Source organism: Netta rufina (genome assembly GCF_964035555.1).
Source record: "Netta rufina genome assembly, chromosome: 3".
NCBI classification, from domain to species: Eukaryota; Metazoa; Chordata; class Aves; order Anseriformes; family Anatidae; genus Netta; species Netta rufina.
Genome location: NC_140125.1, coordinates 22,302,632 through 22,325,380, shown reverse-complemented (window position 1 = coordinate 22,325,380; position 22,749 = coordinate 22,302,632). Strand labels below are relative to the sequence as shown.

Sequence of the window (22,749 nt, the reverse complement as noted above, 5' to 3'; positions counted from 1 at the left end):
AAAAAACATGTATACTAACATAAAGGATGACGAACAACAGTGATGAAACATATCTACAATTGCGAGGGAAAAGATAGATGTTTTTCTCAGTGTTAATTTCACTTACAAATCTGTAATAAATACCATATGTTTCTGAGTCTTTTTTTACCTTGTATCCTATAGGATACATTTAAATAAAAGATAGCATTTTCAGAAGTCATTTCTAAGAGCCATTCCATTTTCTTATGATAATACTGACTTTTTTTTCAAAACAACAACAACAACAATCTTTGATTAATGTGGAAAGCTGTATTGCTTAAAGATCAAGCAAAATCAATTAACAGTACTTCAGACGAAGCATGCATCACTTTACAGAAATAATAGTTTATGGGACATTCAGTTGACATACTGCTATGCATTTCTTGAAAAGCATTTACTGATTACTTATCAAGTGTCTTACATTGTATAGTTTACAGAATGATTATGTTATTTGTCCACATCTGGAATAAGTTTTTCCAAACTTCTCAAAGAGTACAATCGATGGTGACACTGTTTGAAAGTCCTAAAGAAATAAAAGAGAAACAAACAAACAAACAAACAAAAGTGTTTAGTTTTCATGGCTTTACATTTCATTTTTTATAGTACTTTAAAGCACTAAATATTGTCTTCTGGTTAAATTTCATTGTATAAATTAGAATGTAAAATATGAAAAATAATGAACATATGAAATGCACATTTATGGATAGGAATTTGGAGAAGAAAACAATAATTAAATGACTTAATTGCAAGCAACTATGTGCATCAAATGTATTTCTAAGTACCTATAAACACTGCAAAGACTTCCTGTCCCACAAACCAGATTCTATAGTCTTTTTTGACTCATGGTATATGAAATTCTGTTCTCTGTGAGAAACAGGTAAGTTAAAGACAGAAAGTTACTCTCACAATATTTTAACTTTTCTATCTTGGTTGAACTTAAAATGCAAATATTAAAATAACATGAGAAAGGGTTAAAAAAAATAAAAAATAAATTAAAAAAAAAAAATTGACCATGGAGCTGTGGTAGAAAGAATACAGGCAGGATGATTTCCAAACACTTTTTTTTTCAAAGGAAAAGTTCTTGGTTCTCACATTGATTTTTTTTATTATTTTTTTTTAATGCAAATGCTTACAAATCTGAATTGAGTCAGGGAAAAATAATTGAACCTGTGCCTTAGAGTACAATGAAAGTACATATCACAAACAGGAAAGACAAATAAGATAATTATCCTAAACATTATTTTCATTTAGCTATTTACTAATAAATCATTGTTTCAATTGTAGTGAACAATTAGCAAGACCTCTGTGAAAGTGTTTCATGGAAACACAATGAGTCATTTTGTAATGGCTGGTGCCATGACTGGATGAAAGCTAAAATTAGTACTTTCTCGACACATTTCACAATTTGAAATGTTTGGTTCTCTCTCAAAAACAGAATTATTATTATTTTTTCTTTCTTTTCCGAAAGAAGACATAAAGCAGAATTATCATTTCCTGGATACTTTAGACTTAACCTAGATCACAGCCCCATGTCCAGCTGAACCTCCATAAGCAAGCAGCTATTATTTCTTGTAAGCTCCCTGCAAACTCAGGCTCACCTAAGTTTCATCTACACTGCATATTGCCAAACTGTGACCATATTATTTCTTAAATCTCAACCTTAAAGTTGTTTGGAGTAATTCCTTCAACACTCTATTGCATAATTATTAAAATAGCAAGGTAGGCATTCACATTCAAACTGAAATATTCCCTATGTGGTATGAAAATGCCCCATTCTTAACTTTTTAGAAGATTTAATTTCTAATGTATCTTTAATGACTTGTACCTCACATTTTCTTATCCAACAGAAATAACCTATTTGCATATCTTTACGTTATACCTTAAGAATGGCACAGAATTTTAATTTTCATTGTGTGTTTGGCATCACAAGCACCTTCTTAATGCAGAGGAAAAAAATCCATATAATTATTATAAGTGTTGTTATAAATTTAGCATAACTGTAAATAGTTGCCTTCTAAAGTGAAGCTAGTTACATTTAATTTAGTAAATTCACTGGGCTAATATTTGTTATTTGAATGGGGAAAAATAACAAAACTCATAAAGGAAGCTCTAGTTGGAGAGAAAGCAAACAGATAATACAGCTATAATTTAGGATCAAACAACAATTCAGAGAAGAAAATCCTATTATTTATTTTGAAAGTAGGAAATATGCTTCTTATCTACATGCAGGACAGTGAGGTACAGTTTAACAATTTGGATAAAAGTAGACAGGGTGAGATGAAGAAACCAGTATACACCCCCAACATCAGGATAAAATCAGGAACGGTGAGTCTGAGCATTGAAGAAGTCCACATTTGCTGGAGCAGACGGCTTTTGCTATTAGGATGCCTGGCCAAACAAAAACAATTGGCTGCCAAAATTAGCTCCTTGGGACGATTTAGAAGCCTTTGAAGTGAACAGTTTTTTGAGCTGGAACTAAGCCCAGGTCCAGCTTCAAACTCAAATCAAGATGACAAAGAGGAAATTTTCTGTGCCACACGCCCCCTCAGTGTAAGATTACTTTGGGTTGGCAGCTGTACTGTTTATCTTGTTATTTAAAGCTATTTCACTAGATACTCACAACTGAGCATTTAAACAACTGGCTCTGATTATGACGACAACAGTTATGCTTGACCACATTTAGGAAACATCACACAGTCTGATGGATAATTAAATTATTGCTGGCTTTACAGTTTGACTAATTAAAGAAGTTTATAATGAATACGAGATGAATGTTGCACGAAATGCACAAAAAATACAAATATATTTTAGGAAAACATACCCAGTCATTTTTGTATTTAAAGATACAGGTTTTATTCAGTTTTGAGTGGTGTAAGAAATTAAAGCCTGAAAATACCACTTAGCCTTGCAAGATCTTTCTTATAGCACTGAAGAGAGTCTATCCCATTGTATCATTGTAGCAGCAAAGAAGGGAAAAAAATTGGAAGTCAGAATCTCATGTCTGTAAAATTTGATAATGAAATGTAGGTTCAGATCTTCCAGCGATACACTGAATTGCACTGCTTTTTGATTCTGGTACACTGGTATATCGAGCCCCAGCAGGATCACCTGAAGTTTAAGCTGATTGCTACAGGGTATAGAATTTACAAAGTAATACAGATAATTCTTTTGAAGCTGCAAGAACAACAGTTGTGAATGTAGAAAACCAGGCTCCTTCAACATTGTTTTCATCCTGTCAGTCCCTCATTGTTGGTAGCTGGAATGAATTAGATTACAAATACCAATTCCCATGTATTGGTGAAATAGAGTTTCTCAATCTCAAGATCATAGGAGTACAGAGCTGACTCTTATTGATTTTTTTCCACAATGCATTCTCATATTGTACCATATAATTCTCAGCATTGGAGACCTGTAATTCTCAGAACCTGAGAACTACTTTTAAATTCCCAAAACAAGTTAATGCAACACTTCCTTTTTAAACTTGTCAAGCTTTGAGTCTTTTTACTCTATCAAATTGTAAGTGACTCAATCTAACTGACAAAGCTTAACAAGACCTATGGACCTTTTATGTATATTTGACTACTTGACTGTCATGTATGCTCATCAGTTCCAAACAACGGAGTAAAAAAGGTGACATAAAACCACCAAAGATTTGTCTCAATTTGCACACTCTGATGTCATAGATTTGAAATGTCAAATGCTTATACAGTATCTTTGAAATGTTATTACTAAAGCAAATTCTAAAGAAATTTTGCATCTGATTATGTGGACATACATAAATACAAACACAACATACAGACAAAAACAACAGGGGCAAACCAACCAAAGCTTGCAGAACAATACATGCACGTATGAGTATCAGCTTAAAGGACTTTAAAAATTGCCTCATATTTCTGTTGATGAATTTGCACTAAAAATGTTTCTTTCCAAACAGTCTTGAGTGTATAGTGCAATTTCTTGTAATATAAAAATTCACTTTGGAATGAGTTAGGAAGTATCATCTTAGAAATGTAATGAAGTGGAAAGTCAACTACTTCAGTCCAAAGTAGGGAGAGGCAAACGGCAGCAGCATATCCACTCACATATGTTAAGTCCAGAAAGCATTGTTACAATCATTTATACACACTCCTCTATACACACTTCAGATATCTTTCTACAGCAAATCTATCGGGTACATAATAATTACAAAGCTGATAAGCACATGACAAACTTGGAACAGTAAGCTTACAATAAACTAGTTTCTGCCTTATAATCTTGCATAATTTTTCTCTCTCTTTTTTTTTTTTTTTTCATTTTGTTGAGTATTTTGTCCAGTTTGGGGCCCCTCACTATAAGGATATTGAGTTGCTTGAGCATATTCAGAGAGGAGCAACAAAGCTCCTGAATGGACTAGAAAACAAGAGTTATAAGGAGCAGCTGAGGGAATTTGCATTGTTTAGTCTGGAGAAGAGGAGGCTATGAGGACAGGAAAGCTCTGCAGAGGGATCTGGACAGGCTAGATCGATGGGCCATGTCCAGTTACATGGCATTCAACAAGGCTAAATGCCAGATGCTGCACTTGGGTGATAACAACCCCATGCAGTGGTATAAGCTTGGGGAAGAGTAGCTGGAAAGTTGCCTGGCAGAAAATGACCTGGGGGTGCTGGCCAACAGCCAGCTGAGCCAGCAGTGTGTCCAGGTGGCCAAGAAGGCCAATGGCATCCTGATCTGCACCAGAAATAATGTGGCCAGCAGGACTCTGGAAGTGATTGTCCCCTTGTACTTTGCACTGGTAAGATTACACCTTTAGTATTGTATTCAGTTTTGCATCCCTTGCTGCAAGAAAAATAATGAGCTGCTGGAATATCTTTGGAGAAAAGCAGTGAAGCTAGTGAAGGGACTAAAAAACAAGAAATATGAGAGGCAGTTGAGGCAACTAGGATTTTTTAACCTGGAGAAAAGAAGGCTGAGGGGAGACGTTATTGCTCTCTACAGCTACCTGAAAGGAGGTTGCAGTGAGGAGGTTGTCAGTTTCTTTTCTCAAGTGACAAGTGATAGGATGTGAAACAACAGCCTCAAGTTGTGCCACAGGAGTTTTAGATTGAGTATCAGGAAGAATTTCTTCACAGAAAAGCTGCTTAGGTTGGAGCAGGCTGCCTAGGGAGATGGTGGAGTTGCTATCAGTAGAGGTATTTAAGAGAAATACTGATGTAGTGTTTAGGGACATGGTTTAGTGGTGGAGTTGGTAGTGTTAGGTGATGGCTGAACATAATGATCATAAGGGTCTTTTCCAGCCTAAATGAGTCTATAATTCTATGATGAAAGACATATGAACACAGCACTAAGGGGAATGGTTTATTGATGGGGCTTGGTAGGTCAGGTTCATAGTTGGAGCAGATGATCTTGAAGGTCTTTTCCAACCTAGATGATTCTATGATTGTATAAATAGAGATCAGGTTACACAAATTAAAGTTGTTGCATACGGTTGTATGAATGTAGAATTCCTTCATAGGTTAGGAAAAGTAGCATGAAAAACTACTTCAAAGATAAGTTGTATAACCTGTCGAAAGGAAAGTATCACACAGAATCACACAGAATTTTCTAGGTTGGAAGAGACCTCAAGATCATCGAGTCCAACCTCTGACCTAACACTAACAAGTCCTCCACTAAACCATATCACTAAGTTCAACATCTAAACCTCTTTTAAAAGACCTTTTAAAACGTCTTTTTAAAGACCTTGTCCTGTCACCAGGCACATGGGAGAACAGACCAACCCCCACCTCACTACAGCAGTATTATCCCCGTTGTGTTGGTTCAGAGCACAAAGTTCGTTTCTGAGCCAGTCTAAAAATATAGAAGATGCGGTATGATTGCATGATGTCAAACATGATGTCATGTGCTATGCAATGTTAAAACAATCCATGCAAAGTTTGGATCTCAGAACTTTTTTTGAGTGCTGGGATATCTGTTGCTCCTGTAGAGACCCACAACTGTACATAATTTCTGTTAGGAATCAATGGCAGAAGGAATAACTGAAAAGTGGGCACAGCTGTTAGAATCATAGATTTATCTTCATGCTACTGAATAGTAAAAACAGGGAACAAAACTCACTTTTCCCTAACTTGAAATCAATATCTACAGATAAATTATAAGATTTTAGAAAATGCAATGAGAAATTCTGAAAAACAAAACAAAACAAAACAAAACAAAAAAAAACAACAAAACACATACTGTAGCAATGTCCGTAGTTTATGGCAGGCACTCTGTGCCATCTCACTTTTTCCATAATACTAGCACAAAGCTCATGTGCATACCTGATTGGAAAATAAGGCAGCACTGCCATTGTACAGCCATAGTCTACAGCCCTCTCTGTTTAAAACTAAGCAGCCATATTTAAGTATTCCCTATGATCCTAATTCTTGTAATAGTAAAATTAGAGTTTTAAATTGAACTGTCATTGTAAGCCTCTTGACCTATTAATAGGCACAGAGGTCTATAACAAGGAAGCAAACTAGAAATGGCAAGTTGTTACTCAAGTGAAACGTTGATCCAGATAACTTTTATTCTTAGCAAATTTATCAATACTGGTTAACAATATTTCCAACTATTACAGGGCCTTCTGACATGACAAAATGAGTGTAACAACCCATTCTGTCAATACAACACAAATGTCATTTCAAGTGCTCAAAACCCACTAAGCTACCCTAAAAAAGATTGATTTATCTGCTCCAGTGTTTCTTTGGGGCAAACTTTTCTTACAACTGAAACCAATTAGTGGGCCTGGCACTTGTAGTGCAGAATGTAGGTCAGCATCAAGTAATAAAAAAGTATTGACTTTTCTCTGTCTGTAAGCAGCATGAAAGGGGTGCCATGGCCTTGTCGTATATGAAAAGAGCTCCATTAATTTCACTTATTTCAACCAGGGCTGTCAAATACTAATGCTTCTATTGCACTTTTCACACAAAGTACATTGACACCAATCCTGGCCCCAGTGAAACAAGTTTACAATATTTCAGTTAGTGAAAGGGGTAGTATAATTTTTAATTCCCTGTTGTACATTAAGACTCTTTAAGCAGCATTGCTCATAAGACCTATTGAGAGATATGAGCTGGGACATTAATAATGGCTTCTTCCCCATGGGCAACAAAACCTATTTCTTGTGCATAGCTTCAATAGCTAATTAGACATAAACTTCAGGATATAGTTTTTTGGCATGGCTCTGTTTTTTTGTTTTGTTTTTGTTTTGTTTTTTTATGTTGTTGTTGTTGTGGCTAGTGGGCACAGATTGCCAGTTCTGCTTTCCAAAAATGAGGAATAGGTCTTCTGTGGCTTAAGGCTATAAAATTGAAAAGCTAATGTGTTAACCAATTAGGTCAACTAGCCCCATCAAAAAAGAGATAATAACAAAAGCCTGGATCATGCCTTAGGGACTGGATCTCATTGTGTCAGTGCAGAGGTATTGACTTGCAGAGAAAAGCATGCTTAATCGGAGATCCCTGAACTATAGTAGACAAGTGACCACTGCTGTGATGAAGGGGGTAAAGTTATGCCCTTCCCTACTTCAGCCTGTCAACACAGTACAGACAAGAAAGGCAAAGGAGTCAGCATCTTCCCACTTGGACTGTCTACTACCATAACCTATTCTAAACCCACTACACCATGTTCTTTTGGGTAAGTGCAATGATAAAAAAACCAACACAGTGTTTCCATGAAAACTTGGAAAACGTTATCTCCATATCATGTTGATCAACACAGTAACAGTCAAACTGACCTAAGATGTTATGAAACTGTTTCCCTCCATTCTCAACAATTTCCCTCCTAAAATGTTTTTTTTTTGTTGCTGTTGTTGTTTTTCCTCAATTGAAGTTTATGATTGTTGAGGGCTCTGAGTGTGATGTCTAACTCCTTCCCTAATTATCTCCTGTGAATGCAAACAACATTAACAACAATAAAACTCTTTGATTTAAAAAGACTGGGTGACTACGGTAGAAGACAATTTTATACTTGCTTTAATGGCTTTGTAAGAGCAAATCTTACCCTTTGAATCAACTTGCCATTAGATCTCAAGATAAAATGATATTGCATAGACATCATAAAAGGGAACTTTATAACGTTCTGTGTTACACTTACATCAGACAAGTTTTTTCCTACTTGTTAGTTTTAATCTTTTATTGACATTATTATAATGTGTTGTAAAAACAAATCAGAAAATTATGTTCACAGTAGGAAATCTAACAACACCATTTTAATATCCTATCTTCCAAACAGAGGCAGAAAAAAATAATTGCTATATAATTTATATAAAAAACATTTAATTATTATTAAATTTTCATGGAGCTTTACAATTACTACTGGCTTTTACACTTTAAATCTTTTGGAATTATAAATAATGAAACCAAAATCAAACATGGTTTGCCAAAAATTATGAAATGTTCTGGCTCATGAATTCAAAAAAAACACGTCTGATAAGCATACAGGTTTTTCATACTTCCTGTATGATGTGTCCATTATGAACAGCACAACAGTCTATGCTCTTCTGTGACAGCCAAACATGGAAATTATAACTCTATTCCTCACTTCCTCTAATATTCTGAGGAGGAAGCATTCTGCTACTAATGTGGTGTCACTGAAGTTTTCTTTCTTAGCTTAGCAGCTAAGCTGCATTAATTGGTGCTTTAGAGATAACTGGCTAATGCAAGACAAGCTCTAAAACTTTTTGTTCTTCTCATCAGTGTAAGGTAGGAAAGGGGAGGAGTTCTATCCTTGAAAAGAGTCTATTTCTGCTCATATACGGTTAGAAACACCTCAAACAAAGGAAGAAAAGCATATCCCACTATACCTTTCCACAGTGGCTCAAATTAAGCTATGGCATGATAGAAAGTAACAATCCTTTTGAGAACACAATGGTTTGAGCCATTCTACAGAAAAACACAAATATTACTGAATGAACAACATATTTTTCAATATCTGTGTTTATTAAGGATTACTTCATAACCTACTGTGCTTTCTCACAAGCAAAGGCAAGTTATTTCTTGTTTTTGATAAAAGTTTTGTGTAATGAAGGGCAAAGAAAAAAATGAGAAGTATTTGGTCCAATTAATTATTTTTCTTAAATTTTGTTTCTCTAAAATTAATCTGGGATCTGAAGCAAGCTTGTCCTTTTTGTCATGTACAATATAACCAGCAATGGAGATTTGTGATCTGAATTTGTATTCATTAAATTTACTTAGCACCCTACGGTGACTGCAGTTGCCCAATAGGAAGGAAGGGTAGAATTCCCAACTGTACCTTCTAAGCTCATTTAGTCCATTTATGGATGACCTGATAGCCAGACACTTCCTGGTTCTTCCTCCCAGACATGTTCTAGCTCTGTGATGCTTAAATATATACACATATGAATTCTTCTTTATAAGTTACTATGTAGATAATGAGTTTATGTATGTATATATAGCTAATTAATGAGAAAGAATAAATAACCTTTATGTAGACACTTTTCAGGTACTCTTAGACATATTCAGAGTCAGTATCAATATTATAAGTATAGTTTGCTACACAAAGTTATAGTGCATGTGGTACTTTGTTCAATGTTATGAAACAACATCACCCAAATTCTGTTCTGCCTAATGTCTGCATTTGAACCAAAATTGTTAAAGATATTCTATTTTTTTTTTACCTATTCTATTTTTTACAAGTAAATTGAATTAAGAAAGCAGTGTGAATTTCTCCTCAAGCTATTTCATACTTGGATACCCTTGAACTTTACTGAAACTGGGCTAAAAAGCAAATGTGCACTTGAAAATAGTTGTTAGTACTCATAATACCAAGAGGTGTTTATTTGCTATTGTTATGCAAATCTCTACTTCTTGCAGGGTGTTAAAAAACTATATATATATTTGAAGAGTAGATGTTCATCTTAATTTAAGATACATAAATAACATTTTATTGGGTATGAAAATACACTGATGAGTAATGTATAAACTTATGAAGTTACTAAATCTGAGATAGAACGACACCTAAAACTACATTCCAATGTACAGAAAATGTACAGACCTTTAAAAGCATCTGATGAAAATTAAAGGACACATTTTTATTATAGTGGGCATATTTTTAAAACCATTCCTTATCTTGTCCATCACACACATTCTGCTAGCAAGAGGACATGCACTAGAAAATAATGCACTTAGGGATAAGTATCTTGACTTATGCCATTTATAAGCTGCCCCTTTCATTGTCTAATCTGTTCAACCATAACATTCTGATTCCAGTAGAAAATTAAGTCAGTGCCAAGCGCTGACTGCCAAGACAAACTCAGAACCACTTTTAACCTGCTGGACTATATCCAAAAGATGTTCAACCTGCCAAGATCAAGTTGCAACTACCTCTAATTTGCCAAAATCATGCCACTAGGAATTAAGGAGGAAAAATTTTGAATCTAAATCCTCATCAGAAATATATATATTTATATATATTATATATATTTATTATATAAATATATATTATATATATAATATATATATTATATATATATTATATATTATATATTATATAAATATTATATATATATTATATTTTACTTTAGTTATAAAAAAAATATATATATGCTTTTAAAAGTTTACGATAAACTGGCAAAAAAAAACAAAAAACAAACAAAAAAAATGAGAGAAACTTTAGACTTTAAAATTTCCTTAGATTTTTAGGAAATCTTGTGTTGTACAGAGAGTAACTTCTAGCATATTAGTAGTTATAGTTTGTTTTTCCAATATCAACATGCGCTAGATATTTCTGAACATCTCTATTATCAGATATTTTCAAGGTTTTCAGACTCAAATTCACATCTTGATGCAAATTTTTTGAGAGAAATGAGTCTTCCACTTTAGTGGGAGTACTTTTAATACCTTAGCACCTTTATAAGTAGCAACTGAACAATAAGATTAAGCTTAACTTTTTATTATATCATGTGTAGGATCCGTGTTTTTATATGGTACATCCAGCCAGGTATGCAGTACATTTTCTTGTATCTCACTCTTCATAGCAAGCATCTGAAATGCCTGAAAACCTTTATAAATTGAGAGGATATACTGTACTAGTAAAGCAAGGATTTAAAGCAACATTTCTCTATAGTAACACAGAAGGACAGACTGTCACAAATTGTTATTTAAATGACATTTCCTTCTTGAGAAAGTCTCCTCATTTGTTCATCTGACTACAATTAATTATATTCAGTTCTTAGTTTGCCAGTTTCTCTAAATACAAAACAGGGTTGGTATTCACTTAGCTCAAAGATATTTACTTGAATATGTAAATGAATAATGTAATGAATAATTACTTCAATTTCTGGGAAGTATATTTGGAAAAACTTCCAGTTCTTAGTGATTTAGGACAATTGACATAAGTATAGGTAAAATCTTTATTAAGTGAGAAGGGACAGGTACAGCAATTATATTTTTTTCCCACACAATTCTTACAAGCATTTTGTCCTAACTTCAAATGAAAAAAAAAACCAGAACTTTTACACAGAGAAAAAGGTTACTGAAGTGAAGAGCTCAGCCAGCTCTTTATAGAAAAAGAAGACTGTTTCATCAACACAATGTATTTGATCTTTATAGTTTCACTAAACATAACGTTGTTATTGGAATAAGGATTTATTTATTTTTTTAACATATCGGTGTATATGATCATCACACCACAATACTTGTTAGCAACTGAGTTTACACTATTATCATCTGAGAGTCTGCTATACTAGTTGCCTTCATCTTCAATTGATAAGAATTGGCAATCGCAAGAAGGATCCCAGTAGATGGTAAGTTAGAAACATGAAAAGCATTTTTGAAAGTTATGTAAAGTTTAGTATAATTGTGTTTCCCAGCTGCAATACTACTTTTTGTTGAATCATTTTTATATTTGTCTTTTATGCTCCACAAGAAAATAAATAAATAAATAAATAAATAAATAAATAAACAAACAAACAGTGTAACAGGGATTTCAACCAACTCTGTTTTCAAGGAGAAAAAAAAAAAAGTATATTTAAAATGTAGTGTAAAATAAAGTTACTTATTAGATATTCTGTACAACATGGAAAATTAATGATTGGTGAGCTCTATAGCCACCTAGTGTGAATAAGAGTGCAATTTTATATAACATATTGCTTTGTTATAGAATTTGTGTATGATTGTTTAAGAAAACAACTTTTAGCTTTAACAAAAGAAGTAACTTGAAAACAACCAACTCTATTCAAGAAGAGAATAGATTCTTATTTTGGTGCCATCAAATGAGTTTAGCTCATAATAATCATATGATTATTATGAGCTAAATCATATGATTATTATGAGCTAAATTCACTCTACAACAAAAACTCTGCCTTCTCAGCTTACTTTCTCAATTACTCTTTTCACAGAGCATCATTTAACTTGATCAAAAGCTTTCTCTGTATCTGGGAAAGGATGTGCTAAATACTGTGCTACTTTTCTCACTTTTTTTTTTTCTTTGAAAGCTAATAGAAATATATTATGGCATAATAGAGATAAGTTATGAAGTATGTACCAGTACTTCAGAGATAAGAGTTCACAAGACTTTATGGGTCTAATTCCAAGCATACACTTCCTTGCACAGACTGCTGCCAGAGCCCTTTGCCAGAATGCTCAGGGAGGTGATGTCTTCATGCCTGTTGGAGCTATAAGAAAGATGTGTCCACTGTCATGTTCCATGCAGGGTGTACTTTTTCTGGATGATATTTAAAGGAACTTGAACAAAATTCATGGCATGTCAAAAAGAAGAGTAAAGATGTCAAAGAGGGTTCCTCATGGTGATGAAGGTCTCCTGCTCCTATTCTTTGCATTCTCATTCCAAAAATGGATATGATTAGTCAAAGGGGCTTACAGCAAAATAAACATTCTTTATTCTCTCAATAAATTACTTTCCCGTGGCACACTCCAAGTTTCCTGTTTTGTGAATATAAGCTACCTTCAGAAACTGAAGAAACTGAAATGACAGAACAGGAGAAAGAGGACTTTCTCACTTTTTATGCAACTACTCTGAAGATCTGCTAACACTAGGAAAACTAGTCATCTCCTACCCTATGTTCACAAATGCTATAACTACTCAATAGGTCCTAGGCTAATATCTATTGTCTTTTCTTCCCCATCTTTTATTTATATATAATAGCATATTTTTGCATGTCTTTTTAAAAATTTTCAGTACTGCTTACTCTCCTTTGTAAATCTACTGGTTCCTTGGTACAGTTCAAGGAAAAGCATCAGCATCAAAGATAATTCACTCGTGCCACAGATTTGTTTTGGCACTGACATGAAACTAGTTCTGTCAAATATCACATGATTAAGACATTTCAGGAAGATAAACGTTTGAGATATATAGAGAGACAAACATTATTTTAGTTTCAACAGTGTTCAGAAAAATGAAATTAATTACAGTTATTAGCACAAATTCAATAAATAGATTACTTAGCACACTTGAACTAAAATCATGCTGTCTTGGTTCTGATATAAATACGTGTCATATATAGTAAGCATGACAACTTGTGCAAACATACTCTATGGTAGTATGCATGCAAAAGTTTATTTCATTTTTAATCTGTATAACTTTAAAACCAAATTCTACGTTCTGCTGTATATGCTGAGGAAAGAATTTAGCATTATAATTTAACATCTATGCCTTTAATGTCTATGCAGAACTTTCAATGTATAGCTGAATACTATTTTATCTTATAAATGAAAATGAAATAGGAATTTTTGAAATGTTTCATATGCTAATTTATTCATTGATGGTGTAGTAGCAACATCAGTTATACTGTAAAGTTTCCCATACTTCTTTGAGGATTTTGGATTTGACCTGATGTGCTGAAATACTTTGAATAGCAACACATTTTGGTTTTTCTGCTGCCAAAGGCTTGGGCATCTGCAAAAACTACAAATCATGACAAACTCTTTGAGTGATATATGGAGGACCACAATCCACTAGGAAATAAGCTAAGACCAACTCATTCATTTCATTTAGGTCCTTCAGTAGGATTTGAACCATCCAGCCCACAAACCATGTCTCATGAGATTGCAGTATACATTCAGCCCACTGTAATAATGATTCATATACATATATGTGTATGTGCTTTATTGCTACCTTTAGCTGGATTAAAAGCAATATATCAAGTTTTATATTTCTGCCTCTTTTATTAGCTTTCTAGCACTTGATCAGCTGATAGAGGCAATAATGAAATGTTTTTTTGTTTTTTGTTTTTTTGTTTTTTTGTTTTTTTATAAACTGTGGTTTGTAAGTCCTGTCCTGAGACTGTAATATTTCAAAAAATAGCCTAAGCTTTGGGGAAAAAAACAATTACAGAAACAGCATTAAAAATGCCAAGCACTGGGCAGAAGCAATTCTGGATCAGTTTAAAAAAGTGATTGATGAAACTCTAATCTGAGCTGAAGGAACAGTTTCACGACAAGCTGTGACCATTCCACACACTTCATTAGCTGCCATAATTAGCCTGGTGTTTCAATTTGTTAGAACTGGTGGGGACAATTTTACTCAGAATGCAAACATCAAAAAACAGGGTGCCTCTGACTTCAGAAGGGACTGATGAGAAGCTTTTCTAGTCTCTGTTAACTGAAAGATTAATTACAGCTGATGGGAGGCTGTACTCTGATTGTCACTCTGTCTATGTGCATTACTTTTAGCATTAGAAGAAAGACATGGTTGACACTGCACTGCTCAATCAAGCAGCTTCACATTAGTGTACAAAGTCTGTTAATATGCAGTGTTTTTATTGTTTCTCTTTCTTTTGTTTTCTAAGTTTGAGCCTCTCATACCTAACAAGTTACACTCTGAAAAAGCAGGGTATTCAGTTGCTAACGATCAATGTTTATCACTTATACTGCCATATACAGTATACTTCATATACTTCATACAAAATACTTCATACAGGTAAGAGAGATCCTAACAAAACTCAAGGCCATGGGCTGGAAATATTGTTAGTTCCTATTATCATAGTCAAAATGTAAATTCTTACTCAGATAGACTCATCGTGGAAAACAAAAACAGTACAGTTAGGAAACAGACACTGTGTACATCACAGTTTTTAGCTTAACCTATGTACCTTATCTGCTGTTACCCCTGTATGTTAACTCAGAGTTTGTAGGGTTGTTTAAATGAAAATGAAGACTGAATTTGAAGTGCAAAAGTTATTCTTGAATAATTCCATAAATCTCATTCTTGAATATTAACACATGCTAATACACTTGTTCATAAATAACTCCTTATGTGGTTCTGCTTTTCAGTTTCCATACATATTTTATGTTAAGATGAACAAAACCCATAAAGTATGTAGGAGAAGAAAGAACACAGTTTCTATTCTTGATCATGGTGGAACATCCTTTTAACTTGTGTTTGTAAAGGGCATTTTGAAAATAGATCTTCATTGGCATTAAATGAATAAATACTGAAGTGTATTCCAAAGTGAATATCATATTACTATTAAAATTGAGCAAACAAGTCCAGAGTTGATTCATGATCTAAATTTTAAAGTAGCAGTAGCTGCTTATGTCAAACCATTAAGACAAGCAGTGGTCTTACTTGCAGTCTCTCATTCACTCCAATGCCAGTGCACAAAACTATGCAATTTTACTATGATTTTTCCCTACTCAGGTAATGTAGACTACTCCAAGATTCTAGAGCACCATAAGAATTTAGTATATTTTACTGCACTGAATTTTACTGTTCTGAGAAAAACGTACACTTGCTCTCAAAACAACAAAAACGTCCAGCCTTTCACTCAGCTTGGGCATATACCTGACATAACCCATTATTTGGAGTAGCTACAGGCATTAAAAACACCATAAATAGTACAACTATTCAATCATAATAGATCAGTGCTATGAAATATTTCATTCAACTGTCATTTCAAGATGTGACATTCTGCACTCCTAAGTGTGCCTGTTGCAAGAAGCCAGCAGAATGTGATTCTTAGACTTCAATTAGTAAACCCAACAGCAATGTGCACTTAACGATGAGATTTTAAAAGTGTTTTTTTTTCTTCCCTGCAAAGATGGGTAACAATATTATTTCTAAGGAATAGGAAGCAGGTTGCATTTATCTATATATTGATTATATTAATCACTGGCCAGATTGTTACCTGATGAAACAATTAGCCTAACTCCACGAACATACCTTTTCTAAACAAGCATTGAGGATCAGTCCTAATATCTCAGAGGCACTTTTGAATACTTATATAGGTAATCTCAATCTTAGAGAGTTGTGAAAAGCTTTGTCCCTGGTCAACTGTTTCCAATGCCTGACTACTCATTCTGAGAAGAAATTTCTCCCAAGTTCCAACCTGACCCTTCCCTCACACAACTTGAGACCATTCCCTCTAGTCCTATCACTAGTTACCTGAGAGAAGAGACTGACCTTCAGCTCCCCACAGTTTCCTTTCATGTACCTTTAGAGAGCCTGTAAAGGTTTCCCCCAAGCCTCCTCTTCTCCAGACTAAACAAGCTGGAGAAACCAGCTCCCTCAGCCATTCCTCACAGGACTTGTACTCCAGGCCCTTCACCAGCTTCATAGCGCTTCTCTGGACATGCTCCACTCCAGGGCCTCAATGTCCTTCTTGTAGTGAGGGGCCCAAAACTGAACACAGCACTCGAGGTGCGGCTGCACCAGAGCAGAGTACAGGGGGACGATCACCTCCCTGCTCCTGCTGGCTGCACCATTCCTGACACAGCCAGGATGCCTTTGGCCTTCTTGTCCACCTGGGCACACTGCCAGCTCACATTGAGGCGAGCATCAATCAGCACCCCCAGATTCTTTTCGTCTGCACAGCTTTCCAGCCACTCTGCCCCAAGCCGTTGCATGGGGTTATTGTGGCCAAAGTGCAGGACCAGGCACTTGGCCATGTTGGTCCTCATCCCATTGGCCTCTGCCCATCAACCCAACCTGTCCAAGTCCCTCTGAAAGGCCTTTCTACCCTCTGGCAGATCGACACTTCCCCCCAGCTTTTGCAGATATGTTACATTAGTAATTGCTAGTGACTTCAATATCTAGATTTTTGTTTTTAAATTCAAAATAAAGATTAATTGGCTGTGTTGAAATGCATTATATTTGCCAGATGTATAAGCAAATTTCCTGAATCCCAAGAATACTGAACAGTCCTTCCAAAACTGTCATCAAAAGTCAAAGCCAAGCACTTCCCAGCTTAGTGCAAGGATTTGCAATTCCAACAAACCAAATAACTTCAGAATAGTGAACACCTAAAACTAACATCAATTTAAAAATTTCACACTAACATTTCCAGCTCAACTGATGTTTGCACTAAAAGTTCTACCACACCTTAGTGTAATGTACTCGAAGTGTATAATGAAGGAATTAGGCAAGATACTGTGTTTCTAAAGCTTTTTCTCATTAAACAAGAGGCTTTAAAATGTTTAAGCAATGTATACAATGGGAATTATTTATGAAGGTAAAAAACATACATATATCTCCCTCAAAAAACAGTGGTTAAAGTTAGCTCTTACTAAAATGGAAGATTTTCTTTCTATGCCACTAACATACATGTTGCATTATTAAATGAGGAAGGTAGGCAAAGCAAGACATTTATCATCCTACAGACAAATGACACCGGATTGCTAGTTAGACAGTATAATAAGGACCATCTAATTTTCTCTTTTGAATCAATTTATTCTTCAAAGCCCTGGATCATCATCAAGGGACTGAATTTTCCCACTGAGAAATCACAGAACTGAAAATCAGGTTTTATAAAATATTCAACTAGTTGCTGACAAACCCTTACAAATAACCACTAGAATGGATTTGATTAGAAAAGTGGTGACAGTATCTTTTTTATGCAAATATCCATCTGAATGGTTTGACTCTTCCTAGTCACTGCATTGTTTTATTCCTTCTTCATTGTACCCTGTAAGTCGCCAGTAACCTTCATCAGAAAGCTATTCCAGCCTTTCTTTTCATCCTTCTAAGTATCAACACATCATTTTCTACATTTAGTTAAACAGTAGCCATTTTGTATATTTTAATTTGCTTCATAATTTTAACCTTCTTTCTACACCTAAGAAAATCATTTAAGAGATGGCTTATATCTGGAAAAATTATGTCAACTGCCACAAGTTGAAATTTTAATTTACTTTCCTAGAAGGCTGAATGGATTCATCTTATGAAAGAGATTCTAGTCCAGTGGGTCAGAGGTAATGTCTGCTGTTCCTGCTGTTGAATTGACATACTCTTGGCTTTCTGAATGTTTGCTTCTCAAGAGGGGCAAAATTTAGAAGTAGTAGACTTTGCAAAAGCAATTTTTTTTGTTACCCAGTTTCAGAGACATCTTGCTCATTAATCTGGTCCATGATATTAGCTTGGGCACCACTGCTTTTTTTTTTTTTTTTTTTTTTTTTTTTTAAAAACACTACCTGTCCAAGAATGTAGCTAAATGCCTGAGCTTCAAGGAGCTCACAATTCTGCAAAGTAATGCTGTTGTAAGAATCATCCTATGTGAAGGCAGGCAGTTCCACAAGCCAATTATCACAAGAAGACACAAAGTGTTCTGACTCTCGGGGGTTGTTCTGAAGACAGCAGAGAGATACACGCTACAGAATATTGACTTTTTATGAATAATACAGAATGCACTGCTGTAGGACCAGATCCTTGGATTTAAATTGTTTGGTTTGGTGTAGGACGTATGGTAAGAAGCAAAGTGAAGGAAAGCAACTTTACCTTGGAATCAGATAGCTGATAATTCAAACTAAAGGTGCATTTGGAGCATCCAAATAGATCCATCAAGTTATGCCAGCAGCAATAATTATACAGGAGCCATGTCATTGGCTGGAGATTGCTGAAGTGCAACACAATTTGGTAACAACCCTTATTATTCCTGACACGGCTCATGAGGAAATTGGTAGTGTAAAACACAAACTCTTAAAAGATCACCTAATAATTCTCCTACAATAGAGTCACTTCTAGCTGCCACATTATGTCAGTTCTGCTTTGCTTAGGAAAACATGTTGCATTTGCATTGGGGAAACTAAGAACTGTTATTGAAAGTGTCCTGGCTCTTCTCATTGTATATTTGTAATTTTGTCACAAAGCATACTAGTAAATATGGCCTTAAAAGTTTCAAAACATGTAATACGGCTGACAACATAGATCCACATTCCTCAGGAATACCACACTGTATTAGAAAATATTCTTGTATATTTCTTCTCTGATTAAAAGGAATAGAAACCAAGCAAACTCCCTTAAAAATTGTCCAGGAGTCACAGTCACAGTATTGAGAGAAAAAGTTTAAAACTTCACATATACATTATACTTATCTCAATTATAATTGCTGCAATATTAAGAAAAGTCAAGTTAAAATGAAATTTAGTTAAGTTTCTGTATAAGATAGGGATGGAAGAACATTAGTAGTGTACCAATTCTGCCATATGACATTGACCAATAGACATAATTATAATATGCTGTTAGTCCCATGTGGGATAAAACTAGTTTTCAAACAGAACAAGTCACTTCGCCCTCTCCAGTTTTTTCTTTTCAGTAATACTATATAAATGTAAATTATCCGTAAAACCATAGGACACAGTGGCCTCAGAAGAATGTGAAAGAGAATAGGTTGGCCATGTAGAACAGTCAAGCCTGCTGTGGAAGGCACTGAGATTTTCAGGCCTTGTAATACACTTATGTAATTCTTCCCACATAGCTGGAACTTCAGGTCCTACCTGATAAAGTTATGCCACTTGTGCCATAACTTGAGTAAGAATGAAAACTGCTGAGGCTATTGAAGTTTTAGAGGTAAAAGACTTTATACAAAATAGCATGATTTTTCTGGACCTACAGAGAGTACTCTTTTGCACCACAGAAAGTCCAAACTTAGTAAAATAACGTGAGAGGAATTATGCAGATGAGACATTCAGAGTGACTTGATCCTTGCAAACTTCTTTATGGCAGAAAGCAAGTTAGTTAAAGATCAAGAAATTTCCTATTGTCTGTTATCCTAAATGGGGCACTTCTGCCAATTCTTAGACAAAGACAAATTTACACCTACTGTATATCAATGAAACTCTATACATTGTATTATCCTAATGTCCTTTATAAACTCAGGCTAAAGTACTTACACACACCTGGTTTTCTGTTATATTATTGTACAATTTAATTAAATACTTCTGCAAATTCATATAATCTCAGCTGAAGGCAACCACCACCCAACTACATTGATTGAAGATGTTGATTTTGCTTTTATCTACTCTGGCTGAATGTGGACCTGTCACCTCTGCCTCTGGTGGCAAAAGTGGAAGCAGTATAATTTTTATAACAACTATTGCCTGCTCTAGCAATTACACAACACAACATGAAAATGACAATGTTGTTGCCCAGTTTCTACTTCTCCAACAAAAACAGAATTGTGTTGGTGGTGCATTACAAATGGTATTTTTTCTTGCCTATGTGAGGCCATCATAATCAGAAATATTTGAACTTGATATTTGATTAATGCTGGCAGTACTCTATAAGTGATTTCCACTCAACGTCTAATTATTTATTTCCTGTTATTAATGGAATGAAACAATTCAAAACAAACAGCTAGAATGACTGTTTTGCAAGAAGCTCATAATCATCAATTCATACATGTAGAAATCTTCCTAAAATTATATTACACTGGCCTGTTGAACTTGAAAAGCATATTTTATCCCAATCAATGCATAAAAGTAAAATTATCCATAACTAAGGCATGTTTCTCTGCTGTACAGTTCAGCTGTAATGATCCCCACACACTGCACTTGCACATCAATTATGATAATCATAATCACGGTCGTTAAGCTGAATGTTCATTATTATCAGGATGCTGGTGACAGCAGATTCAATCATCGGGTGCAATGGGCAGGCAGTCGCAGTCCCACCCAAGTTTCTGCAGACAGCGTTGTGCCACATTAAATCTATGATGTGTTCCACATCCCACTCCATTCCAAAAGCTGTAGACGGTAAAGGTCAACTTTATGTTCTGTGCAATATGCTTAGGTTCTCTAAATTAATTCCTTGCAGTACTGGATATTTTTATGCTTTGTAGATAATAAAATTCTGTTTAGGGCCAAAATGCCTGTGCAAATAATGAAACAGTGATGCAGTTGTACTGTAATTCACCTATAATAAGGTATCAAAGGAAAGAATCTATCAACAAGGAATGCCTTCAAATGTCATGTCCCTAATTTTCCAAATAAGAAAACAGTAAATGCTGTCATTTAAGTCAGTTTTCTAAAATGCATATGCAAACTAACTCCAATACCAATTAAAGGCCATAAACTATCATTTCTGCTTCAGTAAATATGAACATATGTGAGTGTTTTGACAACTGAAAGATTATAGTTAGCATATTTGATCCCCTGACTGTCCAGCTACTCTGGGACCTATCACTCTAGATTAAACTCACAGTGACTAATAATTTTTTTTTCTTTATATCAATACTTCTTACAGAAATCAAAGGCATTCCAAGGTATTTAGACATATATTAATACAACTTTAAAAATAGGCAAGCATTTTATATTTTCATAGTAGTTAACTAGGATAACTAGATTGTTTCACTAGAAGTATAATATTTCCATTTCTTAACTCGTTTATTTTTAATGAAGATTTAGAGTACAACTGTTTTTTCCATTAGTTTAGTAACTTCTTAGAAATCTATGTGGAATGATTTTCAGATTATAACTAGATGAAAGGAACTATTAACTTTTCTCACATACCAATGGTAATTACTACGTTTAGAGGAAGTCTATGCTAACACTGTTTCATTTTCCAGAGGAAATATAACAATACAATATTTGTCATTGTTGCTCATTTTGCTTCTAAAGTAGTTATATAATTTACATAGTAATCTTTTTGAGACCTGAATTAAAATGCACACATATAAACACATAAAAATCTGAAGGAAATAGAACTCAGACACGCTCATGTACATAAACAGAGAAACTTTTTAATACTGAGTTTATATTAAAAAAGCAGCTAATATCGAATAATACTTCAGCAGCTCAGTGGTCATTGACCCACTGATCACTGCACTGCCTCCTTGGAAGAAATTACAGTTTTTCTTACCAGCAATGATTAGATGGACTTCTTTACTAGAATACTTTAAGAAGCCAACTATACAACCTGGCTGGGTTATCAGCTATTCAGGTTGTAATAAACACTGCATTCACATAAATATCACCTAATGGAAAACCCCAAAAAAGGGTTGTGTTAAGCAACATGTTAAGCAAAACTCAGATTGTTTTTGGTAATATCTTCACACATGCCAATTAGCCTGGTGATTAATTAATAGAAGATAATTTTGTTCAGAGCCCTAACGTATGGAAAATTTTACTAGATTTGGGAAATAAAGTAACAGAATTCACTGAAATTTTAGTTCTGAAAGTATGACCTTGTACCTGCCTATAGGACCTCTTCCATTAAAATGAAGAAAGGAGGTGGAGGGGTTTTTTTCTTTTCTTTTTCTTTTAACAGTAATAATGACTCATTAAATAAGTGGGTAGGTCAGAAAGAGATATTTTCCCCTCTTATCGCTCTGTCTGAGTAAGCAGCTCCTAACTGAAGCTTCATTTTAATTTAGAACAGGGGTTGGAAGACTGTAGGTTGTGTTGGATTAATGCATACAGCTATATACCCACAGAGATTTAGGCTGAAATCTATCCAAGATAGCAAGAAAAGCAATTTTAGTGGTATAAACTATGTCCTGTAATTTATATTATATGCATCATGTAC

At 34.6% G+C, this 22,749-nt stretch overlaps 1 protein-coding gene across 1 annotated transcript in view; it reads right to left on the bottom strand.

Moving 5' to 3' along the window:
• Positions 1 to 460: 460 nt before the first annotated feature.
• SPATA17 (spermatogenesis associated 17) overlaps positions 461 to 22,749 on the bottom strand; it is a gene marked incomplete at its 3' end in the record, with an annotated part of 94,971 nt that continues 72,682 nt past the window's right edge. The window contains exon 10 of the mRNA XM_084283407.1: positions 461 to 541. Within this exon, the coding sequence (XP_084139533.1) occupies positions 461 to 541 (81 nt within the window). The remainder of the gene's footprint in view (positions 542 to 22,749) is intronic.